The sequence below is a fragment of the Motacilla alba genome, chromosome 17 (genome assembly GCF_015832195.1).
Source record: "Motacilla alba alba isolate MOTALB_02 chromosome 17, Motacilla_alba_V1.0_pri, whole genome shotgun sequence".
NCBI classification, from domain to species: Eukaryota; Metazoa; Chordata; class Aves; order Passeriformes; family Motacillidae; genus Motacilla; species Motacilla alba.
In genome coordinates, this window is record NC_052032.1 from 316,618 (window position 1) to 338,577 (window position 21,960).

Here is a 21,960-nt window from a genome sequence, read left to right on the forward strand (position 1 = left end):
GCATACGTCGAACAGTCTGGCAGCGTCCCTCGGCCCAGCTGTGGGTGCTCCTCTGGCACGGCCACCCCGCTGGGCACGGCCGCGGGCACAGTCTGTAGCAAGCTAGGGCGCAGGAGACGGGCGGTTACTGGTGCGACTTAGGGTTGGAGGGGTGTAAGGAGGAGTCGTCAAACAGCGGGTTTCTCACTTCCATTTCTCCGGTCTGCCGTGGCGATGGGAGAGGGATAGGGGAAAGAAAAGGCGGGAGGTCAGAAAGCAGGTTGGGATTCAGCTGCCCCATCCCAAGGGGTTTGGGTCTGAACCCCAGCCTGGCAGGGAGGAAGGAGGAGGGGAAGGGGGCGAGCAAGTGGGCTGCGATGGATGACAAACACCAGGACTCCCATCATCCTGGAAAGGTGCTGCCTCCCTGGCAGGAAGGAATGAGGTGGGGTGATGTGTAAAACCCAAAGTCTTGGGTGGGATGGGACCCCACAGCTGGGCTGGGGACCTCAGGACAGCAGTCCCAGTCTGGCTGGCAGGAACAGTTTCTTGTTCAGACTGGCGACCCCAGGATGGGCCCCTCAGCACGGCTGGCAGGAATGGGATGCCCTGCCCAGACTGCCTGCCTGCGATCAAGAGCCCTTTAATGGGCCTGTAAAGACCCACTGATGACCCTCGATCTGGGCCCTGATGGCTGCGCTCCGCAGCTATTACCATGTAAAAGGCTCCTCTTCGTCCCTTTGTGCTCTTTGTACCCAGGGCTGTTATGCCCGTCCCCAAAGTCCCCAGCTAGCTAAGAACATCCTCTCTGGCTGTGAGGGGGCGCATGTGTGCGCTCGCTCCAGGAGTTGGACTAAAAGCAGTGACCATGTCCCTGTCACCAAAGGGATGGTGGGTCAGGTGTGCCAAGGGCTGCTCTAGTTGTCTCTCCCAAGGAAAGCCTTGTGCCAGGACATGCATTCCTGCCCACTGGAGAGCTTCAGTGGGAGCTCGCCAGGGACATAGGGGGAGCAGAGGTTGGACCACCTCTAAATTTGATGATGAACATGTGGAAAAGGCTCCTCACACTGAAGTGCACATCCCAGGCACATGTTGGACACCCCCACATGCACATGGACCCCTGGCTCTCCTACACCCGCATACCGGAGCCAGCCCAGGGCACTCATACACGGTGAAGTCTCCATCCTCATTCTCCTCATCAGATGATGCTGAGTCGGGCATCTTGGGCTCCTCTTTATGCCTGGGGGGGAGAAGATGTAGAGAGGAGGTGAAGCCCAGTGGGATGATTAGGACCATCCCAGTTAATGGCAGGACACACTGTCTACTACCAGGCTGCTTACTTCTCCAGGGAGAGCATCTGCTGCTTTTGGTGCTGGTAGTGGTACATTTGGGCATTCTGAGCCAGCGTCTTGTCCCCAGGCTGTGGAGAGAGCAGGAACAGCTGCGGAGACTGGGCTCTGGAGGACCCCAGCCTGGCTGGTGGAGGGCCTCCACCGCATGGACTGCATGGGAATCCCTCCAGCACTGAGGCCCGAGTGCCGAACACCCCACAGGGAAGGATTTGGGCACCTTACCGAGATCTTGTCATAGGGCAGGGGGCTGGCTACTCGCTGGGCTGAGTAGTCTGCTTTCTGTGCCAGCCTGACCTCCTTCTGCAGCCTGCCAGGGAGGGGCATTGGAATCAGGGAATCACAAAGTTTGGAACAGTTTTCTAAGATCAAGCCCAACCATTAACCCAGCACTGCTGAAACCCACAACTAAACCACATCCCCAGGTGCCACATCCACTTTCAGGGATGGTGACTCCACAACCTCCCCGGGCAGCCCTTCCTAATGCCTAATGCCTGACCACCCTTTACATGAATCTTCCCTAATATTCAACCTAAATCTCCCCTGAGACAGCTTGAGGCCATTTCCTCTCATCCTGTCCCTTGTTCCCTGGGAGCAGAACCTGACCATCCCCTGGCTGCCCCCTCCTGTCAGGGAGTTGTGCAGAGCATGATTGTCCTCCTGAGCCTCCCCTTCTCCAGGCTGAGCCCTCCCAGCTCACTCAGCTGCTCTTCATAAGACTTGTGCTCCAGACCCTTCGCCAGCTCCATTCCCTTCTCTGGACATGCTCCTGCCCCTCAATGTCTTTCCTGCCATGAGGGGCCCAAAACTGAACCCAGGATTTCAGGTGCCTCACCAGTGCCCACTGTGGGCACAATGACTTCTCTAGTTCATCCTAGAGGATGTGGGGAGCCATAGGAGCAGACGACTCCATTCAGGAGCCAGTGACCCTTGCAGGTCAGCCCTGTTCCCTGTGATGGCAACCATGACAGGCATAGCCACCTCCATCCCACGGGGCCTGGGCACAAGGCACCAACGTGCCGGCAGTGTCAGCACCCAGCGCCACAGTGATGCCCACACCAGGTGCCATCTGCTCCCAGGAGCCTGCATCTGGCACAGAGGTGTCTCACTACAGTCCTCCTGCCCCAGCCAGCTGATGACACACCTTGGGAGGACTACTGCCCCTCTTCCAACCCCTCATGCCTGGGAAGCATGGGAATACACTGCCTTGCGCACAAGGTCACTGAGGGACTGTCAGCAGCCCCAGCTCACCTGTACCAGCAGATGGCTGCCACAATCAGCGCTGAGATTCCGGCCACTGTGCACACCACGATCAGCCCTGCACAGGTGGAGAGGACAGCAAGGGACAGCAGGTGAGCTGGCAGCATGGTGACACCAGCCCATGCTTCCCTGGTGAGGATGTGAAACCCCTTCCTCTGAGTCCCAGGGTCTCACCGAGCACCATGTTGTCATTTTCAGGGATGGGGGATGCCTCCACTGGGTACTTCTGGACCGTGGCAGTGGTAGGGAGCGTGGTGGCTGCTATGGTGCCGGCGGGACCCTGCTGCAGATGCCCCTCTCTCAGCCCACTGGCTACATGCTGTCTGCCACCGTTGGGCACCAGGGTGGCTGTGGGAGAAGACAGAGCAGTGGAGAGTGGTGCCCAGGCAGCTCCAGAAGGCAAACCTGCCTGGGGTGCAGGGTCTGGCTGCCATGGGGTCCCTGGCACTGCTAGGAACAGGGATGAGCACTTACTCCTGGGTCTGCCATCCTGTAGTGGGTGGTGGCGAGGAGCCTCTTGCCTGGCCAGCACATCTGCGAGAAAATCAATTTCTGCCTCCAAGCTGGGAACAGAGGTCCGTCCTACGGGAGAAGAGGTGTGAGATGGGCACTGTGGGGTGCAGGTGTGTGCCCACCCCCAGGGCCAGACCAGTACCCCCAAGAAGGGGCTCCTGTCCCAGCTCCAGCAAACACGGGTGGAGTTCAGTCTGAGGCCCCTCAGATGCAGCTCTCCAAAAGCTGGGCCCCGGGACCCATGGGTGTCCTTGCTGTGTTCAGTGGGATTTTCACCCCACAAATGCTGGAGGATCAGGAGCAACAGCATCTGCCCTCATGCCAGAGGCAGCAGTTCCTGCAGACTCTGTGAGAGAGGGCAGGGTGCTAGCACCTAATGTGCAGGATCTTCCCTGTGTTCCTGCCCCTGGGGTCACACAGCAGCTCTGAGTAAGGAGGGATGGGAGCTGGACCAGGACAGATCCTCCCCAGCTGCCCTGCTGCCTCAGGGGTGAGGAGTAGCTTCAGCACAGTGAGTTACCGTCAGGGGACACTTGGTTTCACCCTAAACACTGGTTTTCACCCCAAACTGTCCTTTATAGACCAGAGTGGCTGGAGCCACCCCAGAGCAGAGCTCAGCTTGGCTGTTCAGCAGAGCATGGGAGCTCTTGCTCCAGTAGGGGGGTTTGTTCCTGCCCAGTGCCTGGTGGGATGCAGCTCCTTTGGGAGCCCCATGCAGCAAGGGATGTACCCCCAGGGGCTGGCCCCAGCAGCATCTCACAGGTGGCTGTCCAAGCCCATGCCCCAGCACAGTGCCCACCAGGGACATCTGCCCCTCAGGGGGCTCTTGCGGCATCAGGCACAGGCAGGACTCCCACTCTGGCCTGAGGTGACAGCATTGCAGCAAGAGTGGAGTCGCTCTTCTCAGGCTCATCAAGCAGAGTCCAGCCTGACACTCACCACTGCTTTTAACAGGATTAAACTCAAATGTCAAAGGCAGTAGACATCCCTATCCCCATCTCAATCCCCATCCTATCCCTGCTTCCTTTGCCCACATTCAGACTGTCCCCTCAGAGAAGCCCTGGGGTCTAAATCCAGACATACTAAGGCAAGGTAGTACTGGCAGATAATTCAAGGTTATAAGAATCACATCTCCTCTGGAATCTGTTCTCACATCCAGTGTTTGGAAATAAACCCTGATTCCCTCTGGAGCCATGCACAACCGCCACCTTGCTGCCCCATGACTCAGAGCCACATGAGCAAAAAACAGTTTAAAAGGGGGACACTCTTGCTTTAAACAAAAGCACCAAGAGTCACTGTCCCTACATCCTCCATGCCCTGGTGTCCCCAAACTGCCCCCAGCCGCCTACCCTTGGCTAGAGCCCTGGGTTTCTCTGGCTCTTTGCGCCCTGTTATTTGCATCCCAGAGCAGCACCATGGTCAAGTGGTGCCAGGTTGGGGCTGTGCCAGTGCTGTGCCCAATAGGTGAGTGTCATGGTTACAAAGTGCTAGCACGGAGCCAAGGTCTCCCAATGGGCAAGGGAGTTGGCATGGGACCCAGTGTGACAGCCCTGTGCCTTAGGGGGACGTCCTAATGCCTGGGATGGGGACATTTGCCTCTAGCTCGCCTGTGCACTCTGGGAAAGGTCTGTCTCCATAGGGGACAACCCTGTCCATCCCATGTGTGCCACCACCAGGCTGTCTGGTGTTGGATGTGACGTGGCTGGAAAAAGGAAAATAAAGTTGAAAAAGCAGCCAGAGCAGCTGCCAGGTCCCTCAGTCTCCCACTCTGTGGGAGTGTGTGAAGTGGCACATTGGAAACTGAGGCAGCAGTCTGGGGTCCCGGTGTTGCTGCAGCACCTGGGTTGAGCCACTTACCTGCACTAACCAGCTTTATCACCAAATTCTCTTCAGGTGGTTAAAAGCTGCCCACCTCCCATTCTGTGTGGCAGCTAAACCTCCCCCAGTGATGCCACAGTTTCCACCACACATTTGAGGGCACTGAGGGCTGGGTCCTGCCAGGCACTGTGGGTGTGTGAGATGCTGGCCCTGAGTTGCTCCAGAGAGCAGGGGCCTGGGGTGAGCCCCAGTTCCTGCCTGACTGCCCCAGGAGCAGAAGCAGAGATGCTGGGGAGGAACAGTGTCCAGGGAGAGCACACAGGGCATGCAGGGCAGGGACGGAACAGGGATAGGGCACACAGGCACACAGGACATGCACAGGGGCACTCAGGGATGCAGGCAGGGCTTGTGCAGGATGTGGGTGCCCTCTCATGGTAGTTGGCACCAGTGCTGCAGCAGGATGGCATGGCCAGGCTGGCACACAGCCCCTCAGTCCCTCTGCTCTGCCCCTGGCCTCTCTCCAGGGGTTCCACCTCCTCAGGGCTCAACCCGCGGACACACACCTAACCCCTGATAGTTTGGGGAAACAGGGACCAAGGAGAGACACATGAGGCTTCTGCCCTGGGCTGAGGAAGCCTGTAACTGACAGTGTCCACAGGAGGGCACAAAATTCTTATACATCCACTAATTTCTGTAGTCCTGTCCAGGATGGCTGATGTCTTCTTTGATGCTGGCAGCACAGCGAGCAGGGAAGGAGGAACATCCATGTCTGTGAGCTGAGGCCCCTTTTCCCAAAGTGCTTCCTGCAGCCCAGTGCAGCTCCATGCTGGTCAAGCAGAAGCAGGGATTAGACCCACTATCTCAAAGCACATCACTCAAACCCATCACAACACAGACACATGCAGCACCATGGAGTGCATGGGATTTTGGGGAGCTCAGAGCCCTGTGCAAGACAGCAGCAGCCCCGTGCAGACAGCCAGCTGTGGGATGCAGTGTACCCACTGTACCCAGCTGCGGGATACAGTGTACCCAGATTCCATACATCCCATCTCACCTCTGCACTGACGCTGTGCCAGGTATGCTGAGAGCCCTACACATAATGGCAGGAACACTCACATGCCCTACTGAGACCCCAAATGGTGCTTTCACCTCAAAAATCTGCTTTTGGGAGAGGATCCCTGGATCCTGCCAGGAGCTGTGGGGATGGCACAGTGGCAGGATCCCAGGATTGGCGTCACCAGCAGTCACAGTGGCTCAAGGATGTGTAACCTTTAAAGGGTCTGCCTACATAGCAAAAGGGCTGCATGGGTATCCCCTTTAAAGGCTTAGGCATCCTTGGGCTACAGCAGCCCCCCGTTTGCATCTCCCCCTAAATGCAGCTATCACAGCCCCTCTTCATCCTCACAGCCCTCTCCAGTGCTGCTACCAGACAAAGGTACAGGCAGCAGGAGAAGGAAAGCCCCCATGGAAAATAAATGGTGCCTCCCTGCCAAGAGGAGCTGGGCATCCTCAGAATGCTAAAACAGAGGATGTGGGAGGGGATCCCTCTTCTGTATTTAACACAGTCCCCACACTTTTGCTGCCACAAGCTAGTGGCAGTGCTTGGGACAACAGGATGGGACTGGGAGAGACTTTGGTGTCACCATCCTCCCATGGTCCTTAGAGGATGGTACCATGATCCTGCATCTCTCTGCATAAGGATGCAACTGTGGCCACATCCTTCGGAAAGGAGCTGGGTTGCTATGGAGATGTCAGCGCATGTGCAGCCCTTGCAAGAGGGGAATTTGCTCTCAAGAATTCACATTAAAAAATTAACTATAAACAACTGCTAAAGCCATTCAGTGCCAGTGGATGAAGAGCCTGTGGCAGGGGCGCTGACTGCTGTCAAACACCAAGTCTAGACCCTATTCCTGTGTCATCCCCTTTTATCCCCCCAGCCATCCCTCTCATTTCAGCCAAAGGGTCTTGCTTTGGGGGGTCTCCCCTCTGATTTACAGTGTAATTCTGCTGCTAGGAGGAATGGCATTGAAGGCATGCTGGGTTCTGACATTCTCCATGTGCCCACCTGGGCTGAGCCATGGGCGAAGGATATCTCCAACTGCACCCCAACAGGACCCTAAATATGCTCAACAACACAAAGCAACCCCCTAAAACTCAGAGGACCTCTCCATGTCTGCATGGAGTTCAGATGCGGGGGAAGCTGCTTCCCTGGTTCAATGACCAGTGCTTGTCCATCCTGCCTGGCATAGGACAAGCCACCCTGCATGTTTTTAGAAGCTCCCCAGGAGCTGGGAATCCCTTACCAGGAGACTTTTGGGGGCAGCAGGAGTGAAGAGCAGGTGGAGAAGGGTGGGCTGGGGCAGATACCAATACGTTCTGCACCAGGAGGTGACTCAGAAGTGCTCCACAGTACCTTGCATCCAGGCAGTCCCCAGCAGAACCTACCAGGAACAGCCTGAGGGTATGGCCAGTCCTGGCCTCTTCCCTGGCCAGAGAGGCCACTCCACTTTATAGCAATAAATAATTGTGTAGAGCCATAATTATGGTCTTAACTCACCTGTGAGATGAGCCCATGATAAGGGGGCACAGAAATAACTCTGCCACAGCTTTCCAAGCTGCATGAAGAGTTGACTGTCATGCTAAAAAATGCCAATGCCTGGCCCCCAGCACTGTCTTTGCAGCTGAACCGGGGGCACAGGTGCCAAAGCCGCATTGGGAGCACCCTTCAAGTACTGCAGTAGCAGTGGGATGGGTGACCATGGGCTGCTGCACCCGGGCTGCTACAGCCCCTTAGATCCCTCGGGGACAGAGCCAGGAATAACAACCGGTACAGCCCTCGCCCTCAGTGCCCTGGTGTGCAGCCAGGGAGTGGTCCTCCCAGTCACAGATGACTCCAGCCCTCCCAGCATGGATGCTGGGCATCACCCAAGGAGGAAACAGCAGTCCTGAACCACAGGCCAACATCTTAACCAAAGGGTATCAGGCACTGAAATTCCACTGGCACCCTGGGATGGGTGAGGCCATGGGCAGCATAAGTCACTGCTCTGTGTGCTGAAGGCAGCTCCCCTGCTCCTGCAAAGCCTGAACACTGGAACAGCCAGGCAGACCCTGGAGATCCTGGAGATTCCCAGAAGCTGCCTGTCCTACTCCTGTCCTTGGAGGTCCTAGACTCCCCATGGTGCTGACAGGGCCAATCACCAGAGCAGGATGCATGTAGAGCAGGATGGAATTGCCAGCCCAAAACTACCCCCTGAGCTGAGGTGAGAGAGAGAAGAGCACCTGTCCCCACAGAGCTGCCAGGGAAAGAAGGAAGAGGATGGGATACTGCTGGGGTGGGGGGCTGCCCAGAGGCACAGAACCTCCCAGAGCTGCAGAGGTGCAGGGTAGGTGTGCAGGCAGAGGGGTGGAGGGTGAGTGCACCTACCACTGGGTGAGAGCTGCTTCTGGACACAGCGCCCGTGGTCATCCTCCTGGAAGGGGGGCAGGCAGGGCCCACAGGCACCTGACCCTGGTGGGCAGAACTCCCGGCGCTGCAGGGCACAGTCCAGGCTCCGGGGACACGATGCTGCTGTGGGGACAGGACAAAACAGCTCAGGAGGAGGGGAGGGGTCAAACACACCCCCAGGTCTGTTCACAGCTTTTTGGAGTGGGACCCAGCTGCCCTAGGCTGCCCATGGCTGCTCCTGCTGCAGCTCCCACCTATCAATGGGCTTCACCACAGCTGCTCCAAGGCCCCACTCTGCCTCCACGAAGCCATTACCAGCTGGAATTAACCACGAGCTTAATTACCGAGGAATTGGACTCTATCATCTTCATGGGTCCCTTCCAACTTGAGGTAGTCTGTGACTCCATGACATGCACAAGGCAGTTGCAGTGATGAGCATGCAGTGCCCATACCCCTCAAGGATCCCCAGCCCCAGGGTGCCACCATCCTGTGGGACACAATGTGGGAGTGCTGCAGCACCAGGACCTCCTGCCGCTGCCTGCCCTGCATGGGGAGATGAAATCCAACCAGCACAGACCAATGCTGGTGTGGTGACTGTCAAATCAGAAGTCCCAAACTCCCCTAAAGCCTCAGGAGGGTGTGACAGTGCTGGCACCAGCACTTAGGCTCCCATCCCTTCAGCATTCCCTGCAGGAAGCAGTGGGAGCCAGCCCTCCCGGGCACTGAACTGCACCCCAAACCTCGTTCGCAGTTTCATGGGGCATCTCACGCCCATGTCAGCCCCAGGGAATCTCCACTCCCTGGGAACAGGCATGAGTCCCCCAGGCTCCAGCCTCACCAACCCATTGCATCATGGCAGTGCCATCATGGCTGGGTCTTCACCCCAGGAGGTGGACCTCCCTGGGGGACACAAGGTCCCCGTGTTCTACACAAAGCTCAGTCCTGGGCCAGGTGATGGTGGCAAACCATGTGCAGAGCTGGAGACAGGAACTGTGACACAAAGGGCCAGCACTCAGGTACCACCTGTGGCAGGGGGCTGTTTGGGGCACAGTGGGGTCCTGGCTTTGATGGTGACACTGCTGGTCCTGCCGCAGCTTGAGTGTCTTTCTCTCACAAGCTGGCGGCAGTGTGGAAACAGGGTGCCCTTCAGTGCACCCAGCACTCAGGCTGGGCACAACTGCGTGGTAGGAAGAGCTGGATGGGGTTGCACAGCTGGCCGGGGGTGCGGCACACAATTGCCCTACTCTGCCCCTCACCTTGCCGTGCATGGCCACGCCCGCAGGCAGCAGCGGGCAGGGAGCAGGACTATGGAGCTGCACTGGGAGCAGGGCCAGGCTGGCAATGAATCACAGCAGGAGCAGGCTCCCAGCACCGGCCCACGTACCCCGAGCAGTCCCTGGCAGTCCCCGCCGCCCACACCAGCAACGCACCGGCCACCTGCCTGTCCCTGCGCCTGTGCCAGGGGACGGCAACACCGGGGACAGCCCCTACGCACTCCACAGCGACGAGCACCACAACTGTGGGGGCTGTCCTGAGCATCCCCAGCCCTGCAGCACACCAGGGGTGAGGGGGACAGCACCCAGTACACACTTGAGAGTCCTAAACAGGATAGAACTGGCAGAAGACGAATCATGAAATCATGACAGTTCTGCTCTCCCAGCAAGGGTACAGGCAAGATATCACCCCAAAGCCACACAACTGGGATATGCCGCCCCCTGCCTTTGCATGGGCATATTTCACCGTCAAACTGCTCCCTGGAGGACGCAGCTGCTACTAAGAACCTCCAGCCTGTGCCCAGGCAACTCTCCACTGCACTCCATGAGGAAGTCATCACCTTCCCCACCTCGGCTGGCACTGGCAAGAGTGGACCAAATGCAATTTTAATGCTGGCTGACCCCCACACCAGGTACAGCCGCCTGGAGGGGGTGCCCTCGGGGTGGGGGAAAGTGCCCACTGTGCCCATGGGAGCTGGGTTTTTTGCTGGACTGTTTGCTCCCTGGGGATGGTGTGGGGCTTGGCCATGTGGCTGGGGGGCAATTAGTGCTTAATGGGTAAATAATCAGATGTCTAAGCACAGAAACTGGAATTGGCTCCTGACTTCACTTCCCCAGGGTTACTCTCAAGGCCCCTCTGTTTAAAAAACAGGGCAGGAGGAGCTCGTGGCACTGTGCAGACTCAGGCTGGGAACATGTCACAGCCCCGTGGGGCAGTGAACACACCTGTAGGGGCCCCTGTCTGTGCCTCATGGAAGCACTTCCTCCCAAAACAGGTGCTGCCAAAAGCTGGTGGAGGAAGTCACCCCAGTGTGGGTCACCCCACAGAGCCAGACATCGACAAGACCCTCAGAGCCACCTTGTGAGGAGTGATGGGTGCAGAGCCCCGAGCCAGAGTCCAGCAACTGGGTACATAACGCCCAGGCTGGATCCCAGTGAGGGCTGTTATCTCTGTTTGAGTAATAAGCTGTGCTTGCCCAGCTGTCACTGGCTGCAATTCAGAGCTCCCCATGTGTCACCAGCCAGTGACTGGTGAGCTGGCATCACTGCGTGGGCACCCTGTGGATTGAGGGGGCCCACAGGGGTTTTCTCCACTCCCTGAGCCCACCTTAAAACCCAGCAGTAAGAGTCCTTTGCTGGTGGGAGTGGGCACCTCAGTGCCATGCTAGGTGATGGGGACCAAGCACTCCGTGTGCCACCACCCAGGTGCCACATGGGCACATCCAGCCCTAACCGCTGCCACCCTGTGGGGCTGTCAAACTATACTGCCCCAATGCTGCCCCACCCTTGCACCCTCACACACTCCTGGGGGCTGGTGCCACCTGTCTGGTGCTCGAGCAGGCAGATGGTGGGTTCCCCAAGACTTTGGCCATGGGTCTCCCCCTCCTGAACACTCACCCCGAGGCAGAGTACTTGGGCTAGCACAGTATGTGGGTCCCAATTCCACCCAGCTATGGCCATGTCACCACCATGCCACCCACCTGTTAACAGTGCCAGGATGCCTGCTGCAGCTCCCAGTCTTGCCTCTGCACTTGCAGGGCAGCTGTTGAATCTGGGGAGTTTGGGATCCCCCCACCCCAGCCATGGTCCCTGCTTAGCACCAGTGCAGCCCAGCATGGCCTGGCCACAAGTGGGATGGGCAGGGGACCCAAGCTGGGGTCTAGCTGGGGTCCTGCGTGGACCCTAACCCTGCATGGCCCTGCCAGCAGGACAGTACAGACCAGAGGAGCAAGCAATGAATGATACGGAATGCGCAGCCAGCACCAGACACGGCACAGCCAGGATGCTGCTGTCCAGATGTGCCAGGGGTGTTCAGAGGAGGGGGATGCTCCAATTGCTGATATTGCCCTGCCATGGAGCTCAACTCCTGAGCAGGTGGGCAGGGAGCCCAGAACAGCACAACTGGGGTAACCCCTTAAACCAAGCTCAAGCCTGAGCTGAACTGCCGGTGCTGGAGGAGCCGAGTGACTCCCTGCAGGCAGGACCCCAGCCCAAGGCCAGCAGGTGCATGGGACATGGTAGTTGGCACAGACAGAGAGCAGGTGGGCATGAGCTGGGGACACATGTAAGCAGGAACAGACCTGTGCCCAGGAGGAAACATGGTCATGTGAGCAGCAAGGCCTCTGGATGTGTTATCCATGGGGAAAGCTGAGCACAAAGCTCCACCTCCAAGGACTCACCTTGGGGAGAACTGTGCTGGGCACCCAGGGTGGCACTCAGCAGAGTGCTTGTGACAGGGGGTGCCCAGGCAGGGCACAGAGCCACTGGCAGTCATAGACTGGATGGAGCAGCTCTTCCATACTCATGCCAAAACATACAGGTGAAAAAGAAACAAAAATAAACCTGAGGAGGACATTTGTGTGGCCAGGGAGGCAGGGACTGCCCCTGCTGCGTCACTGCTGCAGATAGAGAGATAAAAGTGAACGTAAGAGGATAATTAATTAGCTCCAAGCACTTCTGCGAATGTGGAAGTTCCTGGCAACGCCAACACCCAGCCTCCCTCTCAGCTGCCAGCCCCAGTGCCAACAGTGGGAGCCAGCAGAGCCCACTGGGCATGGGCTGAGCCCACTGGGCTCTGGCTGCACAGCCATGTGGGCACAGAGTAGCCTGCCCAGGACCACCAGGTCTGGCCCCTCTATGGCAGCAGGACATGGTCCCTGGTGGGACACAGGCAACTGAAGGGGGATATTGGGGTGTCTGGGGAACAGGGTGCAGGTCTCACTCCCACGTCAGGCACCTGCATGCTGGCTGAGGCTGAGGGAAGACCACAGCAAGGCTGTGACAGAGCCCCAGCAGTGGCGGCAGCCCCCGCAAGGCCTGCAGTGGTGTGGTCTCTGCCAGCTCCCCTCCAAGGTCATTCCTTCTCCTCTTCTTCCTCATCCTCCTCCTCCAGCCAGATAATGTGGGAACTGCTGAGGGCCCTGCCTGCAGCCTGCCCTCCCAGTACTTCCACTGCCAGCTCGCACTGGCCATGGTTCCCTCCCAACTCTGTAAAGTGCTCCTGGCTCTGAAGGAGCACTCTGGAGCAGGCCCAGGGCAGGCTGGTGGGCAGGCATCAGGCAGACAGGCTGGCATGATACCCCCACCAGACCTCAGCTCCCGAGGTCTTGCTTCCCCCTGTCCAGAGCCTCCCTGAGCAGGGACAGTGCTGCTGTCCAGCAGCAGGCAGGAGCAGGGGGTGCTGAGGCACCCCAGCACCTCACCTGCACTGCCCCATGCCCAGGGATGTGGCTCCTGAAGTGAGTCAGTGGTGGTGACTGCCAGCAGCTGCAGTAGCAATGCCAGGCTGGATGCTGTACACACCAGCCTTGGGTGACACACTCCAAGCAGAAGTGACACACACCAGTCACAAGTGACACACAGAGTGACTGCAGGATGGACACTCCACTGGTGGCCACGACTTGGTGGGCTTCCTGATCCAGCTGCATCACCCTGCCCTGCTGTCTCTTGCTCAGGTGGAAGCAAGTAGATGGGGACTGGGCTGAACCCCTGGAGCAATGCCCATCCGGGACACAGCTGGCACCATGGCTGGGGCAGTCCCTGTGCCACTGCCAGCAGCCGCTCACGTCACTGCTGTGCTCCTGCCCTTCAAAATGCAGCAGCCAAGCCCCCTCCCACCAGAGACAGTAGAGCAGGGCTCTCTGAAGTGCTCTGTCTCCCCACCAGGAGTGGGGGGATGCTGGTCACATCACGTCACCACTGGGGACAGAGCATGTGGCACAGCCATGGCCACCAGTCCGGCCCCATATCCTGCAGCAGCACTGGTGTGTGCTAGTCCACCAGTACAGAAGCAGCTGAAATGCTTCTTTGTGCTTCAGCAGATTTCATCAGGCAGATGCAACATGTCACCAGCTCCCATCCCTGAGGCCACCAGGGCTTGTGTCCTGACTCCAAGCTTCAGCTGGTGGGTGCTGAAGTCTGGCCCAGCTGGCAGAGATGACCTCCAGCACAGTTTCTGTCATGGCCAAGAAACAGTGCCAGCAGCCTTGCACCACAGGCTGGGGACAGGGAACACCTGTAGGGAACTCCTGGGAACATTCCCCATGCCTGCAGAGCAAACACCTCTACTGCACCCTGCTCCCACCGAGGGGACAGTCCCACTGATGGGACAGTCCCACCAGACACAGCCCCACCCAGGAACAAAGGAAAAAGGCCTCATCCTCACCACTCCTCCCACTCCCACCTCCCACCCCCATCCTCACTCAGCTGCCGCTGCTTTGGGGGCACCAACCCAGAGCCCTGGGCTACAGGCAGCACAGATAGTGTGGTGGGCACCCATGCCGCAGCCCTGAGGACATCATGATGGGCTTCCAGAGCCTTGTCCTGCTCCACGTTCAATGCCAAGGGGGAAAGGGAGGGCCAGGAGGAGCTGAACAAGGTTCCTGCAGAGGTGGGGAGATGCCAAGCCCTCCCCAAACACATTACCTCCCAACCACCAGTGTTCCTCCAGAGTCTGTCCCTGCTCTAGAGGAGACCCCATCTACAAGCACCCCAAAATCCCAATTTTCTCCTTTGATTCCAGGCTGGGGCAGAACCAGGCAATCTCCAGCAGGCTGAGGGAATGGAATTTTGTGTCATCACTACTCAAAGCTCTTAACTAGGCCAGAAAAACCCTGTTCCTTGCTCTGGCAGCCTGCCTGCTGTGCAAACGAAACAGCTGGATTGGCAGGGCCGTAGGAACAGGAGATAGCACCAGGATGGTTGGAAACAGCTCCAGCAAACCACAAATCCAGACCCCAGCAAAGACTGGGCAGAGCCAGGAGGTAGTAGAGAACTTTGCCGGTAAGGAAGGCATCAAGCCAGCAAGGCATATCCCAGCCTCAGCAACCCTGGATGCTGACAGCCCCAGCTCCAGCCCTGCAGAGGCTGCCACACCCATAATGTGCACCACTGCATCCTGCCCTGTGCCCCTGCTGTGCCAGGGGGTCTCCAGCCACACAAGTGGCTTCATATATTCAGGAAGATAAGAAATAATAAAAAAAAACCAAAAGGCAAACCAGGTGCCATATGCCATTCCACCAGGCCTACCTGCCCAAACCTGCTGCTGGCTTTGCTTCGTTGCATGCGCACCCACCCATGCTGGGGACCCCAGGCTGCCACAAACGCCACCTCATTCCAGTGCATCTGGCTGTTCTTTGCAGCCTGAACCACCCACTTTAAGTCTTGTTTATCAGGTTTTTCTCAAGTAAATACCAACAACCTTTGCACATGCACTGAGCCTGCCAGGGCTGGGTTGGGTTCTTTAATTCCCTTTTTATTGGGCAAGTTTTGCACCACATCACAAGTGAAGCAGGTGGTGGCCAGGGCTATGGTGCACAGCAAACACCATCTGAAGCACTGAGCAGTCTGGAAGGAAGGGGGTGGGGTCCAGCTCTCTCCTAAGGGCATTCCTGGGCACTGACCCATCAGCAGGAGAGCACCCCATGGGTACACACTTGCCTGGTGAGCCGCAGCAGAGCCACAGCCCTGGGTTAGCTTTCTCTGTGTGATGGCAGGGAGGTAGGAGAGGGCAGCCCACCCCACAGCTCAGCACCCAAGGAGCTGCCAGGCCAGGGGCCACAACAGCTCAGTCATCTGAAAGCAGCCACAGGCTCCCACGCACTCTCACTACTGGGCTGGAAATATCCATCTGGAGCAGCAGCATCACTGCACCCGCCAGGGCCAAGACGCTCTTTAGCAAAGCCAAAGCTATCCCACAACGCCACCAGAGACATCCTGCAGCCTTTGGGAAAGAGGCACAAGTAAAATTTTGCTGATGCCTCCAGCAGCTCAGAGGTTGCATTGTTCAAGGTGGGGATTCTGTCTGTCTGTCCAGCTCCCTTTGTCTAGTCATTGCCTGGCACCAGCCCTGGTGGTTCTACCAGCCCATCACCCTGAAACAGATGCCTGGGGACATCGCTCCTCACCCATGAGTGCTGGAGCAATAGGGGCCAACCTTTACAGCTGTTGGAATAGCCACTAGAAGAACAGCCTTTGGAACAACAGCCTTTGGAACAAGGGCTGGCAAGGGGACTCCGGGTGGGCACCCTTCATGCTGGCGGACATGCAAGAGCAGAGGCAGGCAGAAAGGCGGGGGCTGCAGCATCCACTCCGCTGGGGCTGCACCACAGGTACGCCTACACTGATTCAGCCACCACCCGTGATAAAGACCTGCAGGGCCATTGTGTCCCATGGGGCAGAGCCCAGAAACTGAGAGGCCCCATCAGCACAGAAACTGGGCGTCCATGGGACGCACAGCTGCATCCTAGGGGTGCTGGTGCATGCAGCATCCAAGGGCTCTTGATAAAGGGCTGCAGATGGTGCCAAAAGAGCTGGACCCAGAGATTTTGGGGTATATGCTGCATAGGAAGAGTCAGCTCAGGGAAACCCTCTCCTTCCTAGCCAGGAAGCCAGGAATCATGGCTGCAGGATGGGTCACGTTACAGCAGCTCACCAGGCTGCCCTCTCTTCCGATTTAGGGCCCTCTCACTCTCTCTGACAGGTGTGAGATGATGAAGTCCCCGAGGCAGAGCAGGTCCTCGCCCACAAGAGAGCAGCCATGGGTGCTATGGGTGCACTGGAGACCTGTACCTTCCACACCTCCTGTCTCCGCCCCCATCACAGTCTCCTTTCTACAGGAACAGAACAGGGGCCAGGAGCCCAGGGAACCCCTGTATCATGATGAGTTCGGGTCCCTGACAGCACTCAACTGACATGTCACCTCTCATGTCACCTACTTAGTGCGATGGGTTCCCACTCAAACACAAATACCTCTCAAAAGCTTTGCCATCCTTTATCTGTGCAGGAAATACACCAGCATGTGCCACAGTGTGCATGGGTTAACATGGGTGGGTGCAGCCCACGGTGCTCCAGGGCAGGATAAGGCAGGGACCAGGACCTGCTCTGGCTGTTTCCTTCCGCCAATTCAAAGCTCACTCCAGGCACTTAACGGCCAGTTTCTTCCTCTTGCAATTCTCATTAGCTCACAAAGTGGCTAATTACAGGTCTGCAGCTTCCATTTGGAGCGGCAGCAGTGTTGGGTTATGCCCAGGCACAGGAGGGAGATACCTCAGCACTGGCAGTGGCATTGGGGCCAGGCCCAAGGGTTTTGGAGCCAGCCAGCCCAGGGGAGCCACTACCCCCCTCAGGGACCAGACCCAGAGCTCTTGGTGGGGGACCAAGCACCAGGGCACAGTGTTTATGGATTTAATGCAGGGATGGAACTCATAGCAGCTTCTGTACCCTGTGCCCAAGGACCCAGCACCTTGCACACGGGGAGAGGCCATCCCTTCAGCCCTCTTGTCCCTGGGCACCAAACCTCCCATCCTGTCCACAACATGCCCATCACTCTTGTCCACAGCAGCCCCCATTAACTTTCTCATTCCCAGAGTCTCCACTGTGCTATCACCCCTCCTGTCTCCAGCATTGCCACACCTCTCCTGTCCTCAGCACACTGTCCATCCCATGACCCCTTCTGTTCCCCCTGCCCCTGCCACACTGTCACCCCTGATAGGCCCCATCGCTCCTCTAGTCTCCAGCATCCACCACCAACCTCCGTGTCCCCAGTGCCCTGACCACACTGTCACCCCCTGACGCTGTGCCCCCCCCGGAAGCACCCGGCAGGGCTAAGCCGATTACCTCCCTTAATACCCCCATGGCCCAGAAGAGACATTTCAGGCAAACATCGATGCACCTTCCTCTGAGCTGCAGGAAGACTCAGGCTCCCTGGGGACTGAGGGATCCCTGGGGTGGGGGACCAGTCTCCAGAGCTGCCAGGAAATCACAGATCCAAAGGACCCGACCCTGCACAGTGCAAGCAGGCCCCTGGCTCCAGAATCCCAGTCTCTCCTGAGCTCCAGTTCTCCACGCATCAGCATCCCCAGGGTATTGCTGGGGTGCACATGGATTTGTGAGTCCCCACAAGGCTATAGCAAAAGGGATGAGGGACTTTCACCCCATCTCTTCCATAAACTCTTCCTTGATGCTGATTCTGCAATTGGAATTATCAGACATCTTTCCACCCATTTCTCCTCCTCAGGCCTGCAGACGGAGCCCTGCCCATGTCCCTGGCATGCGTACCAGCTTCTTGGAGCCCTGTGGGATGCCTGTGCCACACATCCCAGCTCCTCCACACCTCACACCCACAAGGGCTCCTTTCCCACAGCAGGAACCAGCTGAGCATAAGTAACCCCAGATAACAAGGTGGAGACATTATCTCCAAGAATAAAACCACATGAGCAGCACCCCAGCTGCTGCATGGAGAAACACCTGGTCTGCACCAGTGTGGCAGGGACCCCCCCCCACCATGGGAGGCTTGAAGGGATGGGGTGGCTGAGTGGGACCACTGCCCATCACCACCACCACTCCCACGGGGGGACCCAGACAACAATTCCTGTGCCTCAAGAAAAAATTGGGGCTGCTACCTGCAGACTGACTCAGAGAATGCTGCGGGGCTGAGATCACTCACTTCACTTGGCAGGGCAGCCACGCCCCTGCAAGCACCCCAGGTGCAGCACCAGTCCCAATGTCTTGCTCTTAAGAGTGGCTTGGAGCTGCTGCAGCTTCAGGGGTCAGCATGGGGGTCCCTGGGGCTACTGCACCCACTGTGTCCCAACCCTGTTCCCAGTGCAGCGATGGGCAGCGATGGACAAGCAGACAAGGAGGAAAAGCTGAGAGGGATGGACAATCCCACCACAGGCTGAGCCTGGGAACTTCCCAGGGAATGGTTCCTGCCTAACCATGCCCAGCTGGGGAGTCTGAGCAGTACCTGCACCACTGCAGAGCAGGGGCAGCCAGTATCAACACCAGCATCTGTGCTCCCACCCATGTCCCTGCAGAGCGGCATGAGGAGGAGCAGCAGTGCAGAGCCAGCAGGTCAACTGTGGCCAAATGGGTCACTTGGACTGGAAATGAAATTCAGATTTTGCTGAGCATCTTCTCCAGATGTCTGGGATATGAACTGATGGCTTTGGCAGCGGGGTTCAGGATTATTAAAAAATGGGGTTCTAGCCTGTCATCCCATTTGGAAAACAGTGGTTTGGTTGGGTTTTTTTTTTGTTTACAATAATAACAATGATAATAATAGATGAAATTTGGCCACCTAGTTACTCAAGAAGCGGGGAGATATATGGCTGTCACTCACATTCCAGGAAATGAAGCCAGAAAACAAAGCAAGGCAGGCCCTCTGCCCAAAGCCTGGTGTGATGCACAGAGACACGTGGGAGAAAAAAGCCCAGCTGAGGAGCAGCAAGCAAACCTAAACCACCTGCAGCACCTCCAAAGCACTTCTGCCCTTCCTCCCGCTTGGATCAGGCTCACAGCAAAATGAGGATGTTACTGAGCCATGTGCAGCTGCATCCTGGGAGATGGCGTCTACTGCAGGGGTTCTGGGTCGCAGCACCAGCCAAGGAAAGTGAGGAGGAGGAGGAGAAGGAGATGCCAACATCCGTCTGAAGAAGCTTTGATGGAGCTGCAGAAGCAGGAGGACATAGGTATGGTGATGCAGGATCTTCTCCCTGGCTCCCTGCTTGCCAGGAGCCAGTTTCACCAGCATACCACAGAACAGGAGCTGCTCCTGGGCTTGCCACCTCCACCTTGCAGCCACCCCCAGAGAAAGCCAAGCTTGGCCCCATCTGCCCAGGAAAGGCAATTACAAAGTGAGAAGAAACAGCCAATGCTTCCTGTGCCCCACTGCACTCAGAGAAAGGTGGTGGGGCTGGGACAGAGACTCCTTTGCCTACCCAGCATCCCAGGGATATTTTCTTCAACCATCCCCAGGAGAAACCTACCTGGAGCTCCCCACTGCCACATGCCACATAACCTCAAACTCCTGGCAATGGGATGCTGCTTTTGGGAACAGCACAAAGATACCATCCCCAGCTTTTCTCAGGGGAAAGAAGTTGAGCTGAAAATCCAATCCCACATGTGCCAAGAGCATGCAATATCCCAGTACTGGAACAGGCTGCTGATGTGGTGCCAGGCCCCTCATGCTCACCTCACTTCCAGCATCCTCCTAGGGCTGGGAAGGGGTGGAAGGGAAGGGGAAACTGTCACAACCCCCTGACAGTACCTGGGCACAGCCACCACAGCAGCCCCTCAAGGGACCCAGCCCAACCAGCACTGCCAGGCCAGATGGTCCCACACTAACCCCTAAATTCAGGAGGAGCAGAGATTATGCTGGATCACTGGTGGCTCATCCAAGCTGCCCAGATCTCCTTCCTCCCATCTCAGCCTGTGTCAGCAGTACCTCTGGCTGGGCCACCCCAGCCTTGGCTAGTGGGAAGAGGAGGAGCGCAGGAGCATCCCCACCTCTGCCTCCAACCCTCTGATGTGGGAACACACAGACGTTTTGATTCACTAGGAGATTTAAAAATTATTGCAGCTTCCCGCCGTCCCTCAGAGCACGTGGGAAGCATGGCGAGGCCACCCGGGCCCCGGTGACAGCAGGCTGCCTGCCTGGCGTCCGCCGGCTCGGCGTCTACCCTGCCGGGAGCCAGAGAAGGGAAACAATACCGGATCCGCAAACAATGCTGGGAGCCAGGAAGCCTTCCCGGCTCCTGCGCCAGCCAGGTGGAAAGCACCTGCCCGAGACAGGCCGTACCTGGGCAGGGACACGGCACCTCCCGGGGGCGGGCAGCCACAGCCTTCCCCGCAGGCAGCAACGGGGCCTGGGGCTGGCCGGGGTTTTGGGCCGTTGTTTGTGCTCATCACAGCCCCGCGCACCCCAGCAGTGGGCACAGAACAAGGGCACCCGGAGCATGTCCAGTGCCAGACGCCCCAGGAGGGGAAATGTCCTAACCCAGACCCCGAAACTCAAACAAATCAAACCTGAATGCCCCAAAACAACCTTTCAGCAGACAGCAGGGCAGCTTAGGGCGGTGCTGCACGGGAGGGCACGAAGGCCACCCATTCCTTCTGCCACGGCGGAAAGCAGAAATGTCACCGTCATTGGCATACCGGGCCGATGCTGCGGCCGCTCCCGGGGCAATGAGGCAGGTGGGCAAACAGGGCTCCAGCGCAGCCCCCGGCGACTCCTCCGGATGGCTTGGTCACTGCAGCGCCCTTATTTTTTTTTTTTTCTTTGTTTCAGTGTTTTTTGATGTTGTTATAATTTTTTCCTACCAAAAAAGGTGCTTCATGACGGCCGCTCCCATGACTATGTGCTCCTTCCCCACTCCAGGATCCACATCTGTGGGTCCCTCCAGCCCCCTCAAACAGCTGCTGGGGACCAGCCTTGAGGCGCTGCCACCCGCTGTCAGGCCCCTGCCTGCAGCAGCGGGCAGGAGAGTGACGGGGAGGCGCTGCCCGTCTCCGGGGAGAGCTGCGGGGTGGGAGAAACCCCCGTGGGGCTTTGTGGCGGGGGCACCTCCTATCTTGCTCCACCCAAGAACACGAACACCCACGGATGCTGATCCTTGGTGGGGATGGGGATAATGAGGGAGAAGGTGGAGGGCAACCGCACCATGGTTCGTCGTAGGAGAGGACACGAGCATCCGCGGAGGAAGGGAGAGGACACGGACACGGGAGTGGGGGGAACGAACAGGTACTCACCGGCACGGGCGAGGCGCAGACGGAAGGATCCGAGGGCGGTGAGCAGCAGCAGCAGCGCTCCGCGGCGGGCGGCAGCGCCCCGGGCCGCCACCATCGTCCACGGACAAGTCCACGTCCACGGACACGTCCACGGACACGGACACGGACACGGACACGGGCGGGCGCGGGGCCGCGGCGGCTGCGGGCGGCGGGGCGGGGCCAGGCGGCGGGGCGGGGCCAAGCGGATGGGCGGGGCCAGGCGGAGGGGCGGGGCCAGGCGGAGGGGCGGGTCTCCGCCGCCAAGGCCCGGTCCCGCTCTGGCATCAGCGACCCGGTAATGCTCCGAACGCTGCCCCTCAGAGCCCGTTCCAGAGCCTAAGGTGGCTCCAGAGAGCTGGAGAGGGACTTTGGACAAGGGCCTGGGGTGACAGAACAAGGGGGAATGGCTTCCTACTGCCAGAGGGCAGGGTTACATGGGATATTTGGAAGAAGTTTTTCCCTATGAGAGTGGAAAGGCCCTGACAGAGGTTCCCCAGAGAAGCTGTGGCTGTCCTATCCCTGGAAACGTTCAAAGCCAGGTTGGACAGGGCTCTGA

At 58.2% G+C, this 21,960-nt stretch overlaps 1 protein-coding gene across 1 annotated transcript; it reads right to left on the reverse strand.

Moving 5' to 3' along the window:
- Positions 1–6: 6 nt before the first annotated feature.
- Positions 7–21,594, reverse strand: NPDC1 (neural proliferation, differentiation and control 1). The gene is given in 9 exon segments (XM_038156612.1): positions 7–202; positions 1,123–1,219; positions 1,320–1,508; positions 1,510–1,638; positions 2,580–2,646; positions 2,763–2,936; positions 3,063–3,170; positions 8,344–8,487; positions 21,387–21,594. Coding segments are annotated over 9 exon segments (1,080 nt in total). The 5' UTR covers positions 21,481–21,594; the 3' UTR covers positions 7–124.
- Between the last annotated feature and the right edge of the window lie 366 nt (positions 21,595–21,960).